This window comes from Tripterygium wilfordii, chromosome 17 (genome assembly GCF_013401445.1).
Source record: "Tripterygium wilfordii isolate XIE 37 chromosome 17, ASM1340144v1, whole genome shotgun sequence".
NCBI classification, from domain to species: domain Eukaryota; kingdom Viridiplantae; phylum Streptophyta; class Magnoliopsida; order Celastrales; family Celastraceae; genus Tripterygium; species Tripterygium wilfordii.
The window spans coordinates 13,613,365-13,639,975 of NC_052248.1; the positions used below are offsets into that span (position 1 = coordinate 13,613,365).

A 26,611-nucleotide genomic window follows, 5' to 3' on the forward strand; every position below is an offset into this window, starting at 1 on the left:
TTGAAAATAAGTTCTGACTGAGTAATACTAGGTGTGGAAGACTGTCCTCCATCATTGTTTGACATGGTGTTGAATGTGCATTTAAGGGACTCCAATGCCAGCTTATATTTTTCTTCATTTAACAGTGCATCCTCAACAATATTTGCTGCAAGCCGACGCAATGAGTTGTGATTCAACACTACATTTGAATCACATGTACCTCTGCCATCCCTTGAGCCTCCATAAGATTTTGCAAATTTGGTCCATCAACGTAGTACATATATATCCGACAATGGTGCATGGACTTGATTCTTGAGGCTAATAATTGAAAATATATGCCGACAAACAAAACCACATGACTCAAATTTCCTACAACTACGACTCAAAAGATTCAGTAACTTGTCTTCCATAACTTTCCTTACACTTTGCTCACATGCATCAACTCGTACCACATTGTAGTAGCATATGTTTTCTCCGTCATTAACAACTGTTGCCATATATGCCATACTTTGGTACAACTCCTCCTGAATTTTATAAAAAATTGTTTGTGTGTACAACTCACCCATTGACTTCTCTATACGCCACATTGTTTTAGTAATAGGATGTTCATTAATGTCTTTGTGGTCCAAAGATAGCTCTTGGTGTCTTTGGTGTTTCAATGCTCTAGTAAACCTTACCACAAAGTCCATCAAGGTATTTTTCTTTGACATATATGATTTGAAGAATGCATGACAACTTTCAGCCCTTTGACTACTGGACATACCTGAATTAATAAAATATGTAAAGGCACTAATAATGTATTAAGACAACAACAAATATATATTTAAAAAAGATAGAATACCTGCAGAAAAGTATATTAACATACGCAGGAATCCACTTGAAACGGATGTCGTACATTGATTTTAACCACTCATTCGTAGACAACCCACTATGATCGATAACCTCAGCCCATGCAGCCTCAAACTCTTCCGGACCCTCTGAATTCCATATGTATTTCTGAAATTACGGATAATGATCTCTCCACTTGATTGCATCTAATTTCTCTGAAAATTTATTCATGATATGCCATATGCAATATCTATGCACACTATTTGGAAAGCATGCAGCTATACCTTTAGCCATTGCAGGATCTTGATCAGTGATAATCATATTGGGTGGACCTAATGGCATAGCTGACAAAAACTGTTTCAAAAGCCAGATGAACAAATCACTCGTCTCGTCGCTTAAGAATGCACAACCAAATAGGGTAGTTTGATAATGATGGTTGACTCCGACAAATGGTGCAAAGATCATACTATAACGATTCGTGTTATACATAGTATCAAATACTACTACATCCCCAAAAGCTTCATATGCTTTTCTACATTCTATATCTGCCCAGAAGCAATGGGTAATCCTGTTCTCTGTGTCCATTTCAATCGCAAAATAAAATTCCGGATTTTTTTCTTTTTCACCTTGAAATTACTCATACAACATTTGTGCATCATGTCCAGCATACAATTTAATCTCATCTCGGCGAGCATTATAGAAATCCTTCTTTATACACCCAATATTTTCTATTCCCCCTGCTCCTAACTCCATAATACTAATTTGCTAGTGAATTGGCACATTAGCTGAACTAAGTTGTTGTGTCAATGACTTCTTCGCAGAAGACATTGAACGGTGAGACCGTAGCAAATGTACCTTTCTTGGTGTTGTAAGGACATGATTATGTGCTTCGTAAAAAGTCGACACAATGAAGCTACTTTTTTCACTCTTTATAACAACTATCTTAGCATTACATCATTCTCTAGTAAAACCACGTTTTCGAGTAGGAACATAATTTAATTTATCCGCATCTCGGATCCCTTGTTTGTAGCAAACAAATTCCTTCCTAATAATTTCATTGCTCGTGTTTTTTTTAGTACTCCACATTCGAATACTAAACCCAGCAGCCCGTGCATATTCATTGTAAAAATTATGGGCTTCAACTAATGAATCAAACTCTTGCCCAATTTTCGGAACTAGTTCAACCCTTACTTGAGGAGCATAGTTAAGTCATTAGACGACGACGAACCCATATCCGTTTGTGATTCTGCATTACATCCAGCACTAATACCATCCATAACTGGACAAAAAATCAACAACAAGTAGCACAACATCACAATAAGAATAAGAAAATCATGTCAAGAAACATAAATCCCCAACTTTCACATATCGAAATCACCAACAGTCCAATATAATGATTGTAAACATGATTGCCAACATGAATTCCCAACATTAATTCTCAAAATTAATTCCCAAAATTAATCCCCAACTCAATCATTGTTTGTTCATAACCTAACATCCAATTTTTGCCTAAATTCCATTTATTTTTTTTAGAGATTCGTATCAGATATACGAAATAATAAAATGCAAAGGATTTGTGATTACTTTTAGACAACTCGAAGATGAGAGATGTGAGCCTATTGTTCCGCGTCGACAGTTTTGTTAGTTCGAGCAAGACAGGTTTCTCTCCAGTTGGGTCTTTGAGTGAGAGACGCAAGAGATCGCTTGTGTGATTTCTAGAGATGTTATGGTTAATTTCGGGAAGAGAAGGACTGGAAAGGGAGGTTCATCCCAGGCTGGTCTCGCGACAGAGAGAACGAGAGATTCACGATAGAGAGAGAGAGAACGAGAGAAGAAGACGCGCGTGGGAGTGAATGAAGAGGGTTTAATTTTGAGATCTAATCTGGTCCTTTGGTTTGATCCAATGGCTATTAAACCAGTCCTTACTTTGAGTCCTTATCTTGAGTCCTTATAAGAGAAAACCTGTATCTATATATGTTAAACCCACTTCTAAATGCTAATTAGGTATTTTCCTTAGTTTGATGAGTTGAGCTAGGGACGAACAAAGCCGCGCGGATCCGATGTATCCTCAAGAACCGAATAATCCAAAATGGACAATATAGTTGATTGTTATGGGGGTGTGGATTTCTGATAGACTGAGAATGAAATGTTACATGTACGGATACACATAGTAGTAGTATTATATTATGCTAGATACAATGGTGTAAATTTGCTGATTTGGTTTTTGGTGTAATATAAGTGAAACCCAATATTGATTTTTGATGTAGTTGTGAGTGTGGTTTAAGTAAAGTCCATGTTTAGAGTCAACATGGAGGTCAACCATGTCCCATGCCCCATGCTTGGCCCATTAAAAGAGAGACAATAAAATGGTATTGTTGTAGCCAAAATGGTATCCATGACCCAATAAATTTGTGAAAAAGACTATCCCATGAGCCATCAAAATAGTATTTGTTGGGCACAATCATAGCCTGGACTCATTGGGAGAGGTCCATCTCCACCACATAGGAGTGTCGCCCCATATGATGGTAAGATCCCTTGCAGATAGCATGTGGCATTTCTTTTCTTTCCACTCCATTTGTCCAGTCTGCGACCATAACCAGAAATTATGGTAAGATCGATCCCCATACGACTTGTGTACATTTATGTTTCTAGAAGAATTATACTAGTAATAAACATTTGGATTGGCTCATAACAAAATATTATTGACCCATTAGAGGCATGTTGATAATTTTTCGGTAACCGACTTGAAAATGAAACAAATTTACACTTCAGGTTATCAACTTGAAATATTTGAACATTCGATGACCAATTTAGAACATGTTTAATCTTTCGGTGAATACAAGTTATGTTAACCCGCAAGTCCATCTTCTACGATCATGTTACGTGCTCCTGGGTTTGCGTCTGCAAAGTTGCATTCTTGAAGCTTCTCACAGAATTGATATATGTAGGTTTATTTCTTGAAATAAATAATCCTAGTTAGCCTAATTTCTCCATACCTTAAGTACCATTCATTTATTTATCAACTTTTTGCCATCACTGATGCAAAGTTTAATCTGCATCTGCATACAGTAAGTGATACATTCTATGAAGTTATAGGGAATACAAAAATGTCAAGAGAAGAGGATGTCTCATGTCTGCATTATCTGTGAGATATAATATGACCCAGTGTAACAGACTACTGTTTGAACAATGTTCTTGGTGACCTGATGAGATATAAATTCCTCATGATTACAAAACATTTTCATCTTGAGATCTCCTGCTGCTCCTGCTGCTGCTGCTGTGATGGTCAAAATCATCGGTTGTGTTTTCTATTTCTTTGTTACTGAAAAGACCGAAAGAAGCGCTTTCATCATCTGATCCCTTGCTGCTTCTTTGATCAAGGTGGATGTTGCTGCTCTTGGAACTTGAAGAACTGCTTCCCCTACTGTTATTTTTGCTTAAAGAGGCATTTCTGCTACTCTTTCGGCTTATTGAAGAAAGCGAATTTATGCTGCTCCTGTGATTTGAAGAGACACTGTCATCTTGAATCTCTTTGCTACTCTTATGGCTAAAAGAAAAAAGTGATTTCTCACATTCTTCGTCGGATTTCTCGCCTGAGGAAACGCTTCCATCATCATCTGATCCCCTGCAGCTGCTACTTTTGACACTTGAAGAAACACTTCCTTCCTCTGATCTCTTGCTAATGCTCTTTTGATTGACCGAAGAACATGATCTCTTGCTGCTGTTGCGGCTTGATCTTGAAGAGCTTTTCTTGGGTTGCTCTACATTTTTCGGACTTTCGTCGTCTGAAGTGTCATCAAGAAGTTGTTTTTTGCTGTTTTCGCCACCATGAAGATGCAATGATGAACTTTCATGTTCGTACACTTGACTTGTAACTTTACGAATTGAGACTGCAACAGGAAGATGAGAAGGAATATCCTCATCTGTAGGCATTGAAAGAAAACTCAAAGCTGTAACGACATCACTCATCAAGGGACGAGCTCCTGGTTCTTCTTGCAAACACATAGCTGCTATTGCAACTGCTTGATTCAAACCTCTCTCGGGGAATCGCTTTTGAAGTAGTGGATCTGCCATATCAGGAAACCTTTTTGGATCTCTGAACAAGGGTTCTGCCTGCCAAATCCAAGCATCAAAAGGTCAAGTACATTCAAAAGACCCTTAACAGATATGAAAAGCTTCCATAGTTACCCAAGAAACAAGATTTTGCTCATCAACAGGTTTTGCGGGGTCGACAACTCTTCGTCCTGTGATGAGCTCTAGTAGAACTACTCCGAAACTGTAAACATCAGATTTCAAAGTGAGGTTGCCTGATCTTGCATATTCTGGAGCACAGTAGCCATAGGTACCCATCACCCTTGATGATACATGTATTTTATCCCCCACAGGACCAAGACCAAGCTTGGCGAGCCCAAAATCGGAGAGCTTTGGCTTCATATGTTCGTCCAACAAGATGTTCGAGGACTTCATATCGCGGTATATAACTGGGGGATTGGCCTTGTCATGTAAGTACTCCAGACCTTGAGCAGCACCGTATGCAATTTTTATTCTTGTATACCAATCTAGTGCCTTTTGTTCAGGCATCAGGTCTGCGCGCAAGAAAGATTGAAATGCTGTCATATTCTAAATGCAACAGAATTGAAGTGATGATATACAAATTAGCATATTGAAGTAAAGAATACAACCAAGTAAGTGATCTTCCACAGAGCCCCCTGGCATGAATTCATAGACCAAAAGCCTTTGGTCGCCATCAGCGCAGTAGCCGATGAGGTTGACCAGATTCGGATGGTGCAGAAGACTCAGCGTCAAGACCTCAACAAGAAACTCCTTGTTTCCTTGGAGTCCATTCCTGTCAAGTTGCTTCACAGCTACCACCTAACCAGCATCTCATATTAGCGATGATGCCAACGATCGAGTGCTTTTAGGACATTTGAATAAGAAGAAGAAATGGTGGATGGAATACCTGGCCGCTGGATTGCAGAGTTCCCTTGTAGACTCTTCCAAATCCTCCTTCACCGATCAGACACTCCTGACGGAAGTTCTTAGTTGCAGTCGCGAGCTCACGGAAAGTGAATGTTTGTGCCTGAACGTTTCCGTTGCTAGCATTAGCATTAGCAAGAGCAGCCGCCTCTCCTTTTTCTCCTCCTTGGTTTGGTCTCGTATTCTCTGCGCATGAAGAATGAACATTATACAGTTCTTCCAAAAATATTCATCTTCAAGACCTCTACAACAATTTCAAGCCTTGCATAATCTTCCTTTCATTAAGATTTTGATATTTGCGAGGAGAAACACAAATCCCACTTTAAATGGGTTAATCAAGGAATTAATTAGTTTGAATTATATGCAAAAACATGCACCAACCTCCATAGATTAGAAGAAAAGCAACCACCATAGATTAAAAGAAAACAGCATGCATCCAATGCACATGCAGTTAAGGTTTTTATTCACCTACCCATTACTTTTGCTTCCGTTGGTTCTCTAAAAGAAGTCTCGGGCGATTTCTTGCTTTTATGGGATCGGAAACAAGGGAAGCAGTTCATTTTCCTCAATCAAAAGCGCCGACAACAGTAATCAATATCAATGTGAGAGGAGGGCAATGCCAGAAAAAAGCACCAAACACACAATAAAACTAGGAGTCTAGGACAATGCGTTTGTGGGTCCCCCAAACTGAACTGAAGGACCCCCAGCAGGGCAGGAGATCAATTTTTTTGGCAAACAAAAAAGGATTAACTGACAGAGGAATCAATTTCTTATGGAGGTAATGAAGGTGAGTAACTTTCTCCGAGACAATCAAGGAGAATTGATTGGACACTCTGGTCTTTACGGTTATTTTCCTCTTTTTTAGCAACACGTAATTGAATTTATTTTACTACTATTTATATTATTATTTCAATTTATGTAATGGAATTTCAGTCTCTCAATTCCAGGAACTGATTTCCAATCAACTTACACTTACTACCCTAATGGGATGGGTTTCTTTTCAAGCTGCAACAAAAGAAGGGCAAAATGAGCAAAAAGCCCAGGGTTATGGCTAAGCATTGGGCCGGGCCACTAACATTGAAAGATGTCTTGTTTTGCCGGGCCGGATCCACAATTCTTTTGAGAATTTCTTTAACGGTGCACTTCGCGGTAACTATAAAATGTCATTAAATAAAGATTGTCTACAATTTAAAATGAAAAAAGAAAAAAAAACCAGAAAAGAAACGTTTTGGCCTCCTCTCCTCAGAGCCCCCTTTGCGAGGGAGATAAAATAAGGAATTAGAGACTGGAAGCTAGTGGTGTGGGTATCTAGTCGTTAGGCAGGTACACAAATTCTTTTCTCTGCAAACTCTTCCCTAAAATCTCCCTCACCCTCACCCTCACCCTCACCCTCACCCTCATCCACTCCCTACAATCAACCCGAACAAACCTTCATGGCTGTCCGTATTCCTCTCTTCCAAGTCCCTCCCTCGCTCGCAACAACATCCCTACGCTTCTCTACCAAACTTCAGACTAGTGGACTCAAATCTTCAAAATCTAATGGTCTCTCGATGTTTGCAATTCAGTGCGCTTTTTTTTTTTTTAGTAAACGAGTTGTTAATTGTGTGTGATTTGGCTGTAGGATTTTGCGTTTTAACGTGTTCTGCTTCGAATGGGAGAGAGCCTGACTCAGTCGACGATGGCGTCAAGAGTGTAACTCAGCGGCCCGAGGAGAAACGACGTTCTGAATTGTCGGCTCGGATTGCTTCCGGAGAGTTCACTGTACGGCAGTCAGGGTATGCTGATCTGTGGTGTTGTTATTGAACGAAATGTATGATAGAAAACAATTATTATTATCATTTTTAGTGTTTTGATCTGACAGTATATATGGTTTCTGATAACCTCTAGCAATTAATCTTCTATATCGTTATTTCCATGAAGGAGGAGTTTTAGGAGCCGTATATGCACCTTCTTTTGTTTTTTCTTCCTTTTTTTTTGACTACTTGTAGCTAGAACTGTATCTAGGCGGGCTTATGTTTGATTCTTTGTCATACAAAAACTTAAATTTTGTTTCCTTGGTTTGCATCTAAGAGATTGCTTATTTCTGGAGAAATATGTGTGCTCTTTTTATTCTTCTTTTTTTAAATTTATTTTTGCTCGTGGAACTCCTTATTGACTTATTTTCTTTTGGCTGTTGATCAAGTGTTCCATCTCAATTGAGAAAAAGCTTGTCGAAATTGGGAATTTCACATGAGCTTTTGGACTTTTTCTTCAAATGGATTGAAGGTACTGAAAACTATCCAAAAATTCCAGAAGCGAAGGGTCAAATTCGTGCTATCCGTAGTGAGGCCTTCTTCATCCCCTTGTATGAGCTTTACCTCATATACGGTGGAATATTCAGGTTGACTTTTGGACCAAAGGTTTGTGTCTTCGAATTTGCTCTTCTTATCTGTTTCTTGCATTATGCAAGGCAGAGGATGATGAACTTAGCTAATGTAGTTGTTTGGTGAAAGGTAACTGTATGTCTTAATCAATTTTCTGTTGATTTTATGCAGTCCTTTTTGATCGTTTCTGATCCTGCCATTGCTAAGCGTATATTGAGGGAAAATTCAAAAGCTTATTCAAAAGTATGTATGATAAATTGGTTACTGATCTCTCTCTCCTGTGAGCAATCAAGAAGTTTTTGATTCTCATTGTTTCTCAACATGAAGGGTATATTGGCAGAGATTCTAGATTTTGTCATGGGGAAGGGACTTATTCCGGCAGATGGGGAAATATGGCGTGTCCGGCGCCGTGCTATAGTCCCAGCATTGCATCAAAAGGTATTTCGGAGAAATACTGTTTGGTTTCTGTATTATACTTCTCTGTTTAGTTTGGTTTCTCTTCTTAAGTGAGTGAAAAGTTATAGATGTTTTTTTATGAACACAGAAAAGTTATAGTTCTCTAGGTTCTTTGTCTAACTTTTTCCTTCCAAATGCAATGAGGCAAGGCACTTTTATATTATAGGAAATTAGGAATACTAACTCATAAGTGAAAAGTTATAGATGGTATAATACTTGAGTTCTTCATGATCATTTTTTTCCTGTTTTTTTTTTTTTTCCCTTTTTGAGTAACAAAAGCACGAGGCAATGCATATTTATATTTTAGGAATACTATCATTTATTCGTCGATTATAAAACTCATACGTTAAAAGTGTGTAGGAATAATTAGCACCTATGAGCCAAGCTAGAGTATGTACAACGAGTACAGTTGTAAAAAAGTTATATACAGTGTTTCGAAGTTTTGAAGCATATTAGCATAGGTTATATCAATCTATTATTGATTCTATCTTGTATGTTGCATGAAACTGCAAGTCTACCATTATAACAGCCATAACACAGTTCAAGCAAAACAATATTTAATCTAACTCAACGCTTATAAATTAACATGGTTTTAACATTTCAAATATGACCATATATGATATATCAATTCGAATGCTGCTTAAAAATTGAAAGAAGAAAAAGAAAAACCGAGATGTTGGCAGTTGGTATGTTTTCTAATGTTCGCAAGATTACTTTAACTTTGTGAGGTGTCAATTATTCTTGTGCATGAGGAGACTCATCTGATTATCATAGGCTCATAGAATTTAGGATATGGTTGATTCTGAGGTGCGACTTTGAAAAGCTTGTAAGATTATTTACATAAAGTGTCATCTAGTTGATTTAATTTATTGGCATTGTCTGTAGTATGTAGCAGCTATGATCAACTTATTTGGGAAAGCAACGGACAGGCTTTGCGAAAAGTTGGATGCTGCTGCATCTGATGGTGAAGATGTGGAAATGGAATCACTTTTCTCCCACTTGACATTGGATATCATTGGCAAGGCAGTATTTAATTACGATTTTGATTCACTGACGAATGATACGGGAATAGTTGAGGTATCTCCTTTCCAATTGATCTAAGCCTTGATTTATTGATCCTCATTCTTGTTTGAATCTTGCTTATAATCATTGATTTTCTGTTAATGTTGCTTTCATGATATGCTTTTCTAATCTATATCACCTATATGTTGGCTAGAGCAGGCTGTTTACACCGTTTTAAGAGAGGCAGAAGATCGAAGTGTTGCACCAATTCCTTTCTGGGAGATCCCAATTTGGAAAGACATATCACCAAAGCTGAAAAAGGTTAATGCAGCACTCAAGTTAATCAATGATGTACTTGATGATCTAATTGCAGTTTGTAAGGTAAAGTTGTAAATGATTTTCTTTTTATTCATATACTTTCACATATGAACTACTTCCGAGGAAGGTTGCTTACATTAGTGTAAATGCATTGTTCATAAGCTGGAAGCATACAAATAAATTCTGAACTACTAGGCCAAGAATATGCTTTGTAATGTACTCGGCGCTGCTTGAGATGTTTTACTGGACCTGGTGCCCCACTATGGTTTTTTTTTAAAGTCCTTTTATATTCATTGTGTGTTCCACGAATTATCTATCTTCCTTTTTGGGTGAAACTGTTCAAATCTTTTCTATCCAACTTTATGAGGGTATGTGTGGGGCATTTCTGATATCTAGAGCAAATTTTTATTCATGATTTGGCTAGATTTTGTGGTGGTTGTACTTGTCCCATTTTGGATGGCAAGTTCAATTCATCTCATTGTATGTGGTATTCAAGCTCTTGGCTAGTTTGTAGCCATTCTTTTTTCTTTTTATTATTGTTTCAATTAATCTTATTGATTACCAAACTGAATTCTGTTCTTTTATTAATTCGTTTATGTGCTTCTGCAGAAAATGGTAGATGAGGAAGAGCTCCAGTTTCATGATGAATACGTGAATGAACAAGATCCTAGCATTCTCCACTTCCTTTTGGCATCAGGAGATGATGTATGTGTTCTGGCACCAAATGTTTCTGCTCCTAGCTTTAGAAGTTGAATGTTCTCTTACTACTTTTTGCAGGTTTCCAGTAAGCAACTCCGCGATGATCTGATGACCATGCTTATAGCTGGGCACGAGACATCCGCAGCAGTTTTGACATGGACGTTTTATCTTCTCTCCAAGGTGATGTAGCATTAAGGCTCTATGAAATAGAAACTCATTTTTGCAACGATATGCCCCACCGTGGGTCTCCACCCCACCCTCCCCCATGTATTTAATTGAGCTTGTGATTTTCCTTTTCTTAAATTAAACATTTGTAGTTCTCTTTCTTATTAATATAATTCCAGCGAAAATCATCAGATCACAGTGGCTTCTAAAAATGCATTATTATCCACGGAACGGATGAATTTTCCACTGTTCGACTATTCCCAGACAAATGCAATAACAAAGGATTTAGAAGTGTTTACCTATGCATGTTTGAACCACAAAACGTCTATTTATTGTAGTTCTTGACAAACAGATGAATTTGCCCACTCTACTTTGGAATCACGTGCTTATAACTTGGAGATTTATGTGTCAGAAATTCTTTGAGACTTAAAATGCATGAATGCCAGCAACCACCCAGTTCTTACAATTATGCTATTTTGTTGACTGCAGGAACCTGGTGTCATGGCCAAACTCCAAGATGAGGTATCTTCTTCCTCTCTTTTATTAAGCAAAAAAAAAAAGAAGAAGAAGAACTATATCCAAAGTATTCGACTGGACATTTGAATACTACAGCTCATCTCATAATACTTATTGTTTTCCGCTAATCACGCTATACTATTTTTTAGGTTGATTCTGTTCTAGGAGATCGACTTCCAGTCATAGAAGATATGAAGAAACTCAAGTACACAACTCGTGTAATTAATGAGGTAAGAAGATGCGCATTGTTCTTCTTAATTCTATTTATATCGATCTTTCTTGTTATATCTCTTCCATTGAATCTTTTCCTTTAAATTCTTGCCAGTCTATGAGGCTCTACCCACAACCACCTGTTTTGATTCGTCGCTCTCTTGAGGATGATGTTCTTGGAGAGTACTCTATAAAAAGGTTATTTCATCAATACGACTCCTTATTTGAAGTTACTTATTCTCTCTTACATTCTCTCATACAGCATGTGCAGGCCAGTTTAATTTTATTTGCAATTGTAGTTGTTTCTAAACCTTATAGTGTGGGCATGTTTGCTCATTTGCTGAGGTTTTAATTGCATAGCACACCTGGGAAATCTGGATGAATTTCTATGTCAACTGGTGTTTATAAATCAAAAGGATGGTAATAGGAAAACTGAAATCACGGTTGGTAAATTATGGTATAGCAAGTTTTAAATTAAACTGAACATTTTTGAGTCCTTGGTTTACATATCTTAACAAGTTGACATTCTTGGGACACAATCTAGCCTAAGTTTGCATGTGAAGAAATGGCCTACTTTCACTAGTCATTAGATAATTTCTGGTTGCATTTTGGACACGCCTCTAGCGCCAGTTACTTCCACTTCATTTTGAATCTTGCTGAAGCAGTCAGTGTCTTCCATGATCCATCTAAAGATTGACTTAAGAGTGTTGAAGCAATTAATTAAAATGTCCAGGATCTTGATCACCGGATTGGAATCCCTAGTGATCTTTTGACTTCTCCATCATGAAATTGATGTGGATACTCAAACCAGGGTTTCACAACCGGAAATTTTACCCTTGGCCAACTCTCACCTCTTATAATACCCATGGTAGATTGTATGCTGGTAGGAAATGTGTTGAGGACCTAGTTAAGAATCCCACAACAAACAAATCCAATCCAATTCTAAGGAAAAAGGGACAAAATAAAAGATAGATTTTTGATTGATAAAATTCACAAAATTGAACCTTAATACAATCTGTAGTGTAGAAAGCACAGAATGAATCTGCTTTAGCCCAAGCCAATTGGTGCAATAATACCCCAAAAGGCCGAATAAATCTAGTATAGAACACACATAATGGTTCTATCCTAGCCCAAACAAATCAAAGCAAAAGGTGTCTTGAGAGCTGATTACAATTGGGATAAACCTGAGGTAAAGCCTCCAAAATATTCTTCTAATTCTCCAGTGCATAGTAAAAACAGTTATATAAACTTAGTATTTAAAGAACCTAAATTAAGTTAAGAAACAAACTCTAATTAGTTGACGTAAATAAGGATTTCTAAACTAACTTAGACTTTAACTTTCTAGGATTCCAACGATTCTCATCAAAATGCGAGTGGGAGGAGCCTTTCTTCACGGCCAGCCCCATTTTAGAAACTTAATTACACCTGCGAGATATTGATAAGCATCTTGTTAAGTGTCTATACAGGTGAAGAACTGAAGATATTTTTGTTTCAATTATAATGATATAAGAAAATGAATTGCTTCCATTGCAAAATAATAAAATATTAATAAGAATGCTGTTAAATGTTAATAGGGGTGAAGATATTTTTATTTCTGTTTGGAACCTGCATCGTAGTCCACATCTTTGGGATGATGCTGATAGATTTAATCCAGAACGATGGCCTCTTGATGGACCAAACCCAAACGAGACGAACCAAAATTTCTGGTATGTCATCTTCACTCTTCTTACTGTCTTTATGCTTCACACAACTTTGATAATTTCTGTAATTTTCTAAGATCGCTTTATATAAGATGGTTACAAGGAACAATTTTGATAATTTCTGACAGTTTATCTCTATGACCACTTTATATATTATGTTTCAGCGAAGTAATAAGATCTGTAAACTACCCTTCAAAGTTCAAACCATCACTCTCTATGACCAAAATGAAACCCAATTTTCACCGGAAGCTGTAAAACTATCTGCTTATCAGTATTAGGTATCTGTGAAATTCATGGATGAAGTGAACTGCAGGCATAAGCACATAATGTAACACTAAGCATGCCCTTAAAGTGGCACTTTTGGTCTTCCATTTGATTACATTTTCAAGTAACTTTATCCCAAATGATTGTGTTTTTTAAACCCTTTGACCAGCTAATTTGGTGATGCTCTGCTATTGTTATGATGCTATTTTCAACTTCTGGTTCCACTCATTTGTGCTTTCTGCATCATAAACCACTTGATTGGCTCTCTGGCCACTTTAGGTTAGCTTAGCTAACTTGACTTGTTTAGTTTGTTCATTGAAGTAGCATCTTCGAGCTATTGATGGCCCAAGTTGCTTATGGAAATTTCATTGGCATTCACTTTCACGCTTTCCAAATTTTTGTTCCAATATTATGTCTGGTGTTAAATCTAGCACATACCTTCCCATATGTTAACACTGATAATCATTGTTTCAGTTACTTACCCTTTGGTGGGGGACCACGGAAATGTATAGGGGACATGTTTGCTTCATTTGAGGTATTGACGTATTTTCTGAAAGCTATGTTATAATAGAACTTTGCATTTGGCCAAGACTTTTGCATGTACTATTGGATAGTCATAGGTGACAGATCCGGTGATTGTTATAGTTAACAAACTTTTGTGCTTCGAACACCTAAATTTGCGTAATGATATTTACAGAATGTAGTGGCTGTAGCAATGCTTGTGCGGAGATTCAACTTTCAAATGGCACTTGGAGCACCTCCAGTAAGTCATGTGATATTAAACTTTCAACTTTCATGTGATTAAAATCATCGTCCATGGTCTTGTTTGTCAATTTGCTTTTGCTATGACCAAAATGAGTTGTCTTTAGAATGCCTACTTCGTGGAGTTCAAACGTGAAGTAATCAATCTGTCTGCAGGTTAAGATGACTACCGGAGCCACAATCCACACTACGGAAGGTTTGAAGATGACAGTGACTCGTAGAATGAGACCTCCAATAGTACCAACATTGGACAATACAACGTTGGGAGCAGAGGAGCCTATTAGAATTCCTGAAGGGGAACCTCCAGTTGGTGAGAGAGGTGCTGCTCCAGCTATTCATTCCTGATCACTGTGGCATTATTAATTTGCATCTGATCTGCGTGTCTGCAACTACCATGGTGAAGAAAAACAAGAAAAGAGAAGGTTTGTTTATTGATTTAATTGCTTGCTTTACGTAAGCCGTCATTTATATGCATATTTGTTATGAAACATGCAGTTGCAGGGCGTGGGCTGTCCAAATGAGAATTCATTCTTCACAGAAGTAGCTCTAATGCGAATGCTTCTTTAACAATGGCGAGTTCATTTCTCCCATTTGAATTCTTAATTTATTCTGGCGTTTTCCTTCCACTTTCATCCACATAAAAGAGTGCTCGTTTTTGGAAATATTTTGCACTCTATCGTGAAAAATTAGTTTTAATACTTAAAACTAGCAACTCTGAGAATTACTGAATTAGTAACAAAAAAATGCCTGATCCAACTTGGCGGATAGGGCAAGTTGTGAAAGGATTTTGTTTGGGAATAGGCCCAGTCACTTCCTTTAGATGACTGCCGACGGATATCGAGCTGGGCTTGAGAAAACTTTTTAACCTTAAATGTACTGGACTGGTTGGCTTGGTCAGGCCCACAACCTATCCAAGTCCAGCCCAACTTTGAAAAATGTACGTAAATTCGAACTTAATGTACCATGCTAGAGTCTGGCCCAGGAGAATTGGGCCCAAATCTAAATTCAAACCCAGCCCATGGGAAAGACTTACCCAGCCCAAGGTTATGAAATGCTGGCTGTAAGGGCTGGGCCTTCTGGCTCCTTGGCCCATGTCCATGTCAAATTTTTTTCTCCAGAATCCATCCGCCGTTTTTAAAATGACGAGAAGATGACCTGGTCCCTTCAGGTCATCTTCGGGGATATCCTATAAAATGGTAACATGATGAGCTTTCAAATAAACTTAAAAAATTTGACTTCCGTACAGTGATGAATTGCTGATAATATACTCGGGCAAAATACTCTCGAAGGAGTCCTTAATAGCAAAGTGGAATCCAATACCTAGATATAAGGCAATAAAATCATATTTGGACCTGCTTTTCACATTTTTACATATATAAAACCCAAATTTCATCTGCAAAGTGGAATCAAATACAATTATGTGAGGCAATAAATCCATATTCGGACCTGCTTTTTACTTTTTTTAACATATATAAAACCATAAAAAAAAAATTGATTTAATACCTATGGAAGAAACATGAAAAATACCGGAAAGGAAAAAGTAAGTGAAGGGAACTCACCACTCATTGAAAACTTGCAAAAATGATGACCAGCTATGTGACCATATACGATAAAGAGAGGTCAAGATGACCGACGGTCGGCCTTAAAACTCACAAATTACGGGAATGACCAAAACAGCTTCGAATGGAAAAGAACTTCGGCGAAGGTGATGGCTCAGGTTCAGTCTCTGGTTTTTTTCTAGGAAAATGTTTATAAAACGCTTTAACTGAACCTTCCACCCCATCTTCATTTTCCATAGCCTTGGCCAATTGAATGCAACGCTCTTTCACCTACATGAAACCAAAGTGTTTTCAGATAGTTTGCCACCAAGGAAACAAAGTCTTTCAAAATTTAATAAAGGCGAGAAATTCAGATTGTAACATCATTAAATTATGTTATTCACAAATTTTCAGCTTGCCAACAGCAAAACCAACACAATCTAGCATCTGTTCCCTTCTCCCTCCCAACTGCCTAAACACCTTTTCCTTGGAAACAGTATTCTTGCCTTACAGTTGAACTAAAAATGAAGTTACCAACCCACAAACAAGAAAATACCGTATATATCTAGATAATATACGTCACTTATACCAAAATTATTACCTTCTCATCCACCATGAAGTGTATTGCATTAACCAACTTTTCAAGTGAGAACTCTTCAACTGGGATTGGTGCTGGCCCTAGCCCTTTGGCATGCACCCGTTCTCCCCAAAAGGGCTGGTCCCCAAAGAAAGGAATAATGGTTGTTGGACACTAATTTGGACAGTACCAAAAAAAAGGGGAAAAAAGGCAAGCTCATGTAAGATAGGGGAGCAATCACAAAAATACAATTACAAAAGAAGAGTACAGTGACTCACAGCGGCTTTAAGACCAGCAGCAGTTGTTCCAGCACCCCCGTGATGCACCTGTCAAAACAATGTGAAGGTTATCCAGCTTCCTCGAGAGTTGATATAGAGAGACAACCATATATGCTGTATAGCTGGGGAGGAAAAAAGGTAGAAGGTATCACTAGCGTAACAACATTCAAATACTTGACAAACGATTGATACAATTCTGTCACAGCTCTAAGGCAAATTCTAGTTCTAATAAACAGTGACACAGAGAAAACTTGGTACTATATCACCTTTCTAACAAGTCCCACACACATGCCCCAGTTATATCAGGGATAGCTCCTGCTAAAAGTATTATCACTTACTATAAATCAAAGAATGAAGCATAAATAATGATTACTGCAAATGTTCAGTCTGTGCCAACCACTAAGGGTTGATGGTAAAATTGAGAAAAGTACATAAGGGTGGTGTCCATCAATGTACAAGATAGTATTATGAAGTAACTGTCCGACATTACACTTGATGCATCCATGAAGATTGTCGCACCCAGAGAAAGTCAGTTTATGGAAGAGCAAAACGATCAATGTAAAGTCCTTAAGAGTGAGTTCTACATATCATTGATCAAGTATTCCAGTTCAGTGAAGTCTCATCATTTCTATTCAACCATAAACCACATGAGAGAATACAGCAGGAATCCCCATGCTGAAAGTGATAAGCTTCCCTATTCACTACCGGCAACAATAATATTTTAGGCATTAATTTTAAATTTTCATAGGGTATTATTATTAGGGGAAAAAATTACATGCTATGGATTTGACTGCAAGTCAAACGAGAGACATCACCCTAGCACACTAGACAAAACATGGACCTGAAGGTAGCAGGATCCTGTTGATCAGGCCACATGGGAACACAAAACAGCCTCTCCATAAGGGAGGAGCAAGATCCAACTTTACGTCTGCCCAGATGTCAGAAGAAGGCTTGCCAAAAAATGATATTGACCAACTTTAGGAGGAGAAGACACTGAAAATTTTCAAGTGCATTAGTTCATCTACAACAATAAAAAACAGCAATGTTCTGAAACTTTACCACTGCCTTGCATCTTAAAAATAGCCAGTCATGGGGGCAATTATCCAAAAAGTATACAAAGTCCTTTGGTTCTGCCACTGAAAATAGGGAGAGAGCAAGAGAATAATTGAGTAATGGAATATTTTTACATCGAACAAAAAAAAGTTCTTCACATTGTGCAACTATCTAATTAGCAGCATGACTTACAATTCCCCAGACCACCCCAGCCTTTGTTTATGATGCCTCTCTGGCCAGTTACATGAAGAGCTTCCACTATAATCTGGGTCATTTTCTCTGGTTCCTCTAAGGGCTGTTGAAAATTGAAATTCAGTTGAATTTACATAAATTAAACCAAACTTTTAGTAGCTCCACCAATATTAGTTGAATCAATGTGTCTGGAACACTCATTACTTTGTACAAAGTTTAGACAACATTTCCTATTATTGTCAAACAAAAAGTTCACGACATAAACATAATCAAAAGAACCAAAATAAACAAGAAACCATTGGAGTTGTTTGTCTGCAAGATTTTATAACCCCTCTGAAATTTTCAAGAAGTTGCAAAGAGTTATAGGCTTCTTTTCGAGTTAAACTTCATTTATAAGCTTTGCTACTTGGGTTAACAAGGATGCTAATCCTCTTGCTCTCTCTTCTTCCTTTCTCAACTTCTCAGGGTTTGAAGAGAAAGGAATAGAAATGAATTTCTTGTTCTTTTTTCTACTTAGGTCCAGGGGTGGGGGAAGCTTTTTTAATCAACAGTACTTTAATAGGATTGATAATATTGTGGTAGTTTTGAACTTGGGCATTTCCCTAGAGTTTTATAAAAGTTGTGCTAGTTTAGCTGCAAATGCAGAAAGCCAGTGAGAAGTTGCAGCCCACATAATAGAAATGTTCTTCAAGGCAACTAAATTCTCAATCCAAAAAGTTTTTTGTCCAACAAATGAATACTCTGTAATAAGTATGTGTATAAAGTTGTTCACATAATTAGGCAAAAAAACCTCACCAGGCTACCAAAACCAACATAGATGGGCGGTTCACCTCCTTCTAGCCATTTTACAAGTGTATCTGGAGGTTCATAATTTGAAGCAAGGTCGAGGAAACAAAACCCAACAACATCAATTTTAGGTCCCCAGTCTGCAGCAAAGTAAGGAAATTAAAGAGCCCACATTAAAGTAAGATTCTTCAGAAACAGATGTGCACAGGAGAATGAAAATGAAATTTATTCAAAGAATTGAATTAAAAAAGTTCGACACAGAATTTTTGTCCTTCACTGATGAACCGTCAAACTCTTGATCAGCAACAATGGAAAATCTCAAGCTTCAACTTTAGAAATTCATGTCGCATACTTCCATAAAAGAAAAGGAAACAGAAAAGGGAAGAAAGAAAGACCTTTCGGTTTTGGGACAAGGTGAGGACTCCAAATATATCCGTAAGGCACATCTGGTGGAGAGCTATAGTACCCACTTAAATATGTGACAGGTCTTAGCTTCAACTGTTTCTTCCTGAACTCATTTATTATGTCTCGTATTCCAAGCCAAATCAATGCATCGACTATTTGATAGGATAACTGCATCAAGGAATTCAAATTACCAACACAAAAACTGATATGAATTAAACCAACAAGATCATGAATTCATGAAGTCATATACTCACCCTATGGGCAACTTGCTGCTTAACACGAGATAGAGGATGTGGAAACTCACTAGTAGGCCTGAAAAAAAATGAATATCAAACCCTCCCCAATTCAAGTCATAGCTTGTATGACGTACTAGTGAATGTAAACTATAAATAAACAAAGGATGCATGGATATGATTTTCTGGCTGAAGTGACTAAAACTACATTTCTGTGCTATCATCTTAAATACCAAAATGAATGAAGCACTGTTAAATCGATATATTAAAATTCAGCACATTGGCAGCATTATAATCCCAACCAAAAAAGACTTACGTCCATGGCATCGTGAAAAATATATGAAGCGGTACTTTTAATGCCTCTGCAACATGAGTATGCCCTAGACAAGTATTTTTGCCATGTTAGCCGTCTGAAAAGGCAAAAGCTGCAGTTCTGATTGATGAAAAACCTGAAGTATAATTTAAGGGCACATAAAGAGACACAAGAACACTCAAACAAACTGCGATATATTTCTATACACACTCCATTTCACAACACCAACCTAAATAATTTCCCCTTGGTTTCCGAGTACAGGTAACATGCATGTCCACACATTCAGATATGGAGTAACAAAGAAACATAATGGTCTAAATTAGTGACGGAACTTTGCACACTTTTCTTGAATCTATGCTTGCAAATAAAATTCACAATTCACTGAAGATGTTCGCATATGAAATGAACTACAGCATGATGCACAGAAACATGTGAGCAAATATAAACTGGCGAAAGTTCTAGGACTGATGAATGTTTTTCGTTTGCCTACTTGAAATTTTGATAGCAGAGGCAAAAAAAGTACATCAAAAAGAAAAACTTCTGACAACCTGATAGATATAAATATTCCGGTCTCACTCTCTCATACATTGTTGCAATTAGGAGTAGAAAGGCAAAACAGAACCTATAGGCAAACTACATGTGGAAAAAAGGCCAATCACCAATAGGAAAAATAGTTTGATCATCATCATCACAATCACCAAAGCCTTAATCCCAAATAAATTGGGGTAGGCAATAGAATAAGTTAATTGGAGTTCAAGTCCACTATAGATCTTCCTTTGCCATTCCCTCCTATTTAAATCCACCTCTTCACTATTCCTTAATTCAATCCCTTTCTTGTTACTTCCATACGTGTCTTTCTTAAATCTTCCTCTCCTCTTCACTATATCCTACTTATCTTCAATTAATGTTACTCCTAACCTATTTGGTGTACTCAAAATGAAAGGATTGAGAGAAAAAGAGATTAAGAACTAAAAATTGAGATAGAGTACAAGGTATTTGGGGAAGGGGGAAGAAGTTTGAGGGAGAAGAGAGACGCAACTTTAGTTGGGAGGGCCGTAATTTCAATGTTCATCAAACATAGTTTAATATTTCAAAATTGAGTTTGTAAATAAATAAAAAAAGAACTACATTATTGAGACATGAAACAGAGCCATTTACAACAAACTACTTGACTTGAACAAAATTTTTGTTTGTAGTGTTTACTCCAGAAATATGTGCACTCAAATTCCTTCATTGATAGGCACCATCAGCTCAACAATCAAATATCAACCAATAGTTCAGAAAATAACGAGAGACAAAAAAATGAAAATGAAAAAAACAAAATTATAAATCCTAACCATATGCTGGGGGATTGGCGATTATTGCATCTGTTTTAAAAGGGATACCCGAATCAGGATCAGGGTCCTTGCAAGCAGGAAGTAAAGAGAATATGATCTCTCTTATTTGTTGCCTTTGAGTAGGTATGTCAGAGGGCGCAGATGGCAAGAAGCCTTTATTTTTAACCATATCTGTAGAAAATAATACATGGCACAGTAAAAATGAAGACCAACTTGACAATTTTACAAAGAGATGGGAAAAGAAATAGCAGGTTGATTGTTTCCATTTCGATTGATTAATATTTCCCTTCTGGATAGGGATGCAAAGTTCATCTTGAAAAGCTTGCCACTAAATTCATTTGAGAAACCAAAGTCTAAGGGGCAACCTACATACTCAATAGAGTGAAAAAAATTCAATCGAAAGCACGAAAATAATTAGAGTTGGCCCTGAATCACTCCATTTCCAGCTAAATCTACACCCTTCTCAGTGATGACAAAAAGGGGATAGAAGCAGCAGAGAGAACATAAAGTCGAGCTGGTTTAGCATTTCCAATGGCAATGTTCAAGAATCAAACTTCAGCTAATATACAAAGCAATGTCCTAAACAGTGGTCAGCCTGGTACTAAAATAAGCACACCATGGATCAAAGCACGAAACTCATTTCATTTCCGAGAACCACAACCAATGCTGGTGATTTACATATTGTGCTCGGCTATAAAAGTTGAAACAGAAAGGGGAAAAAGGAAGAACTTCCCCCCCCCCCCCCCCACCAAGACATGTTTTGTCTTAAGAGAGTATTCCGAAGCATCTGTGATTCCTAAATAGGAACCGTATAAGAGAAATCACATCGCATGTTTTGTTATATCAGGAACAAAAATGCATGGGAAGGTGCCAAGTTCAAATATTATCATATTCATATATATATATATATATTCGAAAAAACTAGATGGAGAAGAAGTCCAAATCCAAGTGTAATATAACGATAGTACCAAAGAGTCACTTGATGTCATCTATCCCTATAGAGAATTCAACGTGGAACAGAATGAAATAACATCTGATATTTCTTGCATTCCTCAATGATGTTCATTTATGGTTGAAACAGCCATTCTAATACAAAGGCGCAGCATCCATTCTTAGCAAACGGAGAAGCTTAACTTAATTTTTGCAGTCTGAAGAGCAAAAAGGTCCATTCAAAAAAATTGTCAAAAAATCTACACAATTTCTGTTATTAGGTTATAGAATAAAAAGATGAGATATTTTTGCAAAACAAGTGGACCATTAACAGAAAGCGCTAACAGAAAATCTGGGACTTACAGCCAGCAAGAACTTTTGGATCTCCACCTAAAGGGAAAAACTCCAATCCAGCAGTCAAGACAAACTCCTTGAAATTTGAGTGAGTTGCAAGTCTAACCCTATGACCATATTCCTACATACAAATTTTCCATCAGCCCCAATTGTAGTTGCTCATATGTGGTTGTTCCGAATATATTGCATCAAATGAAAGAATCAGAAACATCAAACCATTAAAATCAATGGCATTCATCCAATGATCCAAAATACAAATAATTTATTTCTTTTTTTCCTAGTTCCAGAGAAAAGAAATTTTTTTGGCTGTGGAGACGAAAGCAAAAAGTCTATTACTTGTCTGTCGACAACAGCACAGCTTTATTTTATCTCTTAGCAGCCAGAAAGAAAAGTGGTAAACAACTCTCATGTATAACTGTATAAGGCTCCAATGCAGATGGGATGCCAGCCCAGGGATGGCAAGATGTATGCAGCTTTAACCCCCCATTAATAAAGAAGCCATTTCCAGGAGTAGAACGCATACTCTTGGTTGCGGTGAAGGAAAATACTACTAGGCCAAGGGTTGGCGCTTATCTCTTTGTAGCTCTAAGCCTAATTTTTGATATTGATTTTTGCAAACCATAATTCAAACTGATATCACGAAAGGAGAAGCTATTACCTGAAATCAAGCAAGTAAACAAAATATACAAAACAAGAAACTAAAATGTAGCAAACAAATTCTGTTTGATTCCTAGCTCCTGTTAACCATTCTTTGGGTTTTTCTTTCTTGGATTTTTTTTCCAGGTGGTAATCTCAGATGCTTTGTGAGGAACATCAATCCCCATCCCCACAATATTTATAATTAAAGTTATATTAAAAACTTTTCTTGAACATATTCAACAGGTGCTGGCTTCAAGCACCACATCTAAGGTGGAAGAGTTGTTTTGAAATAAAATGATAGATAAACAGCCACAACATGTTTCAGGTGCAATGAATTCATTTTGTTAATTCTTTCTTTTATTTTTTGCTTCAAAATTTTGAACGTAAGATCTCAACTCAACTAATAAGATCACAAGAAGGTTTTCAATGAGAGAAAATTGCAGTAGTTGTGGAAAAATGAATGTCCTAGAAGCATGTGTGAACAAAAGAAAGCTTTCAAAGAAGTCCACACAAGCCTAAGAACAATGACAATAAGTTCAACAACTCGAGTTAGGATTGACAATTTATGATCACTTAATATCCACATTAATTAGCCAGGATCATAAGCAGCCAGAGAATGCAAACAGATCATGTGATATACATACACACATGCACTAAAAGTTAAAACACAGGAAAACACAAAATTAGAATAAAAGAATATAGGACAGAAGTCCAGAACAAAAACCTAGAATTCATATAACCTGAAAGCGTTTTCCAATGGCAACAAATGGTTGCACATCTCCTCGTGTTCCAACTATAAGCATCACTATTTGCAAAGGAGGTATATCTGGAACATCAGCTGAGCCAACAGCTTCTTGGTCAGTTTCTTCATCGTAGACAACTCCGGTTCCAAAATCAAGATTCTGAGGCTTTATATCTCCTGGAACCTCGAATTGTACAGTTCCATCATCTTTAACAGTGGCAAAACGATTTAACCATTTGAGCTGCAGTTTTTTTAAACTACTATATCATTTTTAAATCAACTAAAAGAAAAAATTTAAACAATTAATGAGCCAAGAATCGAGCATAATAATCATGAGATTGAATGGGCATAAAGTAAAGTAGATTTCGACCAATAAGCAAAACAGCGTCAACTAATCAATCATATTGATGATGCGTTGATAATAAATTAATAATGATAGCAACAATATTAAACCAAAACCAGAAACAACAACAATATTGACAATATAAACAACAATATATCAGCTTCATATTATCTCAAATCTCCTTAGAAGTTCGAAGATGTATACATAAATAGACAAATGTTTGGTTCGTTGGAGTTCTACAATTGAGCAACTAGAATGGCATCTTGTTGAGCCCATACACGATACATCTATTTTGGTTTGGTGATTCGCAGTCCCTAACCTAGTGAGATTTAGGTTGCTTTCCCCAGATACTTACATGAATCTCAACTGTTTTGGGGATAGTATGTGTTCTGCTACATTCTTCGAATCCATTAAACTCCTAACCTGAGAATCCAACCTAAAAAAAACAATTCTAGAATCCCAATGCAGGACAACTCTAAGATTGCCTTCCAATTAAAGGAAAACCTCAGCGAAAACACCGCGCAACTGCCTCTCCATATAACAGTAAGGCTGCATCTAAATATTTGGATCAACCCACACCTGAAAACTAGAGCTCATGGCTCAAAGAGTCAACTTAACAGGTTGTGAAGTGCGAACAAATAAAACTGCAAATGCTAATTTCTCTCACATGGCAAACCGCAAACCTCCCAGACTGCAACAACTCCAAGATACCCAATGAGTTCTCTCTCATCTCTAAATCCCCCAGAACTCCATATGAGCCTATCATGATGGACCTTTTGGGTATAGAGCCTATTGGTAACAAACTCCAATGGCAGCAGTATCATATATCTAGATTAAGGAGCTAAATGCATCCAGGTAACAGAATAAGTTAAGAGCAGTATTTGACCCGCCATGCTGTTTCCCCCGATTCTTGTAGAGTTTATACTTGATTTGAAGAGTTACTGCATGAGAGGTCCAGGGTTTTGTCCCACAATTTAAATCTAGTAACACAACACTAGATGGGGAAAAAGGATCTAGGATTGATTCAAAAAATAACAAAAAGGAAGCGAAAAAGGTAAAAACAATGCCAGAAAAGTTAATAGCTAGTTATTTAACCAACCTTCTTCTTAAAAGAAATTCTTTCATCAAAAAGCTTTGCTGTCCAAGTGCCTAGTTTATCCCTCTTTCTGAACTTCCCAGGTTCACTAAGCTGTCTGGAACCAGAATCAGATACTCCAGCAATTGATGCTTCCCTTGACGAATTCTCTCTGGGCAAGCTCCCATCAATAGGGACTGAGTAGAGTACAGTTACAATATAACATTTGATGATTAGCTAAACAATATACCAATATTTCCCCAAAAAAAAAAAACAACGCATGAAATATGACAAACTTCAGATACAGATCCAGTCAGCAAACTAGTTGAACTATATACTTTTCTGTAGACCATAAAGAATATCAATCATAGTATATAAAGAAACATCTGCTGGAACTACAGCTGAAAGATTGCAGATTAAGCTGGCAGTAAGACACCTTACATTTGATTTTATCACATAAAAGGTAAAAGGTTTTAAGAGTTCAACAAACACAACATCATGTCACAATGACTGCCACAAAATAGTCACATCTTTATCAAAAAAGAAATGACTGTCACAAATAGGCAGGAAGAAGGAGATCATTATTCTCAGCATCGTTTTCTTCTCTATACTGTAATCTCATCGATATAAATTACTCAAAGCTTGGAGAGCTTCGCATCTTCCTGACATTAATTAGACATCCAAAGATAACATAGGCCATATCAACTTGTTATTTAACGAAATTTAAAATAAAATGAAAAAGAAAAAGAAAACACTAAGCACATAAGTAATGCATATATAGTTTCTCAAACTAAGCAACTACATATATAAAGCTTTTCTGATTTCAGCACAGCTGCGCAGACATATGCTATAGGATGTAGGTTTATTTGGAAATTTTACCTCTGAACCAAGAGATTAGTTTGTTTACAAGAAGTTGAAGGAACCTAACTACAGCAGCTTTTGCTGCACCAAAAAGTAAGAATGAATCAAAAAATTCCCTATATAACCTTCAAACCCCCCGAAATAGCGAACGTCGCTAGGTCTTCGCTGTAATGGAAGAAAATGCAGTAGACAAACCAAAAATCATTTCTCGACATCTTTTGTTTCTCATGATTCACCCAAGTTTTTGCAATCGTCTCTTCAACATACTTGGAACAGTAATTTTAATTCTACACGAACTTCACGTATACGATCTTATCTTTCAATCTATCCTTAAATTCATGCTGTTCTATTAACGATCATAAATTTCTACAGAGACAGAGACAGATACAAATACAATGTATGAGTGAATAGAAGCTAAGAGTAGCAAACCTGAAGGCGGCGCGGCACTAGAATCAGAATCGACGATCTCGATGTCGTGATAGACGGGAACCTCACCGGAACTAGCGGAAGAAGTGCTGCGTCTGTGATTCGGCGACGGCTCCTCCGCCATCAATGTTTGAGTATATTAACCTAGAAGGAAGAAAAAAGAGAGGAAGAGAATAGAAGTATGTAGAAGAATCCGTATGTAAAGTGGAGAAGAGAGCGAGACAGGAGAGATTACGCAATAGGGGAAGGTATATATCTTTCCCTTCTGTCATTAGGAATTTCTTTTGCAC

General features: G+C 37.2%; 3 protein-coding genes across 6 annotated transcripts; 1 reads left to right on the top strand and 2 right to left on the bottom strand.

Annotated features, from left to right (window-relative positions):
• Window positions 1-4,035: 4,035 nt before the first annotated feature.
• On the bottom strand, window positions 4,036-6,381 carry LOC119981972 (probable serine/threonine-protein kinase PBL25). The gene is made up of 5 exons (XM_038825109.1): window positions 6,257-6,381; window positions 5,768-5,970; window positions 5,490-5,679; window positions 4,996-5,393; window positions 4,036-4,920 (listed from the first exon to the last, which is right to left on the bottom strand). Exons 1-5 carry the CDS (start codon window positions 6,342-6,344, stop codon window positions 4,036-4,038), a joined length of 1,764 nt encoding a protein of 587 aa, XP_038681037.1. The 5' UTR covers window positions 6,345-6,381.
• A 617-nt stretch (window positions 6,382-6,998) lies between these two features.
• Window positions 6,999-14,865, top strand: LOC119982035 (protein LUTEIN DEFICIENT 5, chloroplastic). Of its 2 annotated transcripts, XR_005464266.1 has the most exons (17): window positions 6,999-7,326; window positions 7,406-7,559; window positions 7,967-8,183; window positions 8,319-8,390; window positions 8,475-8,585; window positions 9,489-9,680; window positions 9,825-9,986; window positions 10,533-10,628; window positions 10,701-10,802; window positions 11,277-11,309; window positions 11,453-11,533; window positions 11,629-11,711; window positions 13,088-13,219; window positions 13,952-14,012; window positions 14,175-14,240; window positions 14,396-14,661; window positions 14,735-14,865. XR_005464266.1 is itself a non-coding variant. In XM_038825190.1 (16 exons), the coding sequence occupies exons 1-16, from the start codon at window positions 7,218-7,220 to the stop codon at window positions 14,582-14,584; spliced, it is 1,860 nt and encodes a 619-aa protein (XP_038681118.1). In that variant the 5' UTR covers window positions 6,999-7,217; the 3' UTR covers window positions 14,585-14,865. The 2 variants fall into 2 exon arrangements, 1 of the variants encoding a protein (XP_038681118.1); XM_038825190.1 differs by having other exon boundaries at window positions 14,396-14,865.
• A 608-nt stretch (window positions 14,866-15,473) lies between these two features.
• Window positions 15,474-26,611, bottom strand: LOC119982220 (sterol 3-beta-glucosyltransferase UGT80A2-like). Of its 3 annotated transcripts, none has more exons than XR_005464319.1 (15): window positions 26,325-26,611; window positions 25,059-25,231; window positions 23,615-23,857; window positions 22,245-22,356; window positions 20,952-21,122; window positions 19,618-19,681; window positions 19,323-19,380; window positions 19,059-19,236; window positions 18,673-18,803; window positions 17,878-17,980; window positions 17,692-17,768; window positions 16,633-16,680; window positions 16,379-16,528; window positions 15,799-16,068; window positions 15,474-15,695 (listed from the first exon to the last, which is right to left on the bottom strand). XR_005464319.1 is itself a non-coding variant. In XM_038825480.1 (14 exons), the coding sequence occupies exons 1-14, from the start codon at window positions 26,443-26,445 to the stop codon at window positions 15,889-15,891; spliced, it is 1,809 nt and encodes a 602-aa protein (XP_038681408.1). In that variant the 5' UTR covers window positions 26,446-26,611; the 3' UTR covers window positions 15,585-15,888. The 3 variants fall into 3 exon arrangements, 1 of the variants encoding a protein (XP_038681408.1); XR_005464318.1 differs by having other exon boundaries at window positions 15,480-15,632; XM_038825480.1 differs by having other exon boundaries at window positions 15,585-16,068.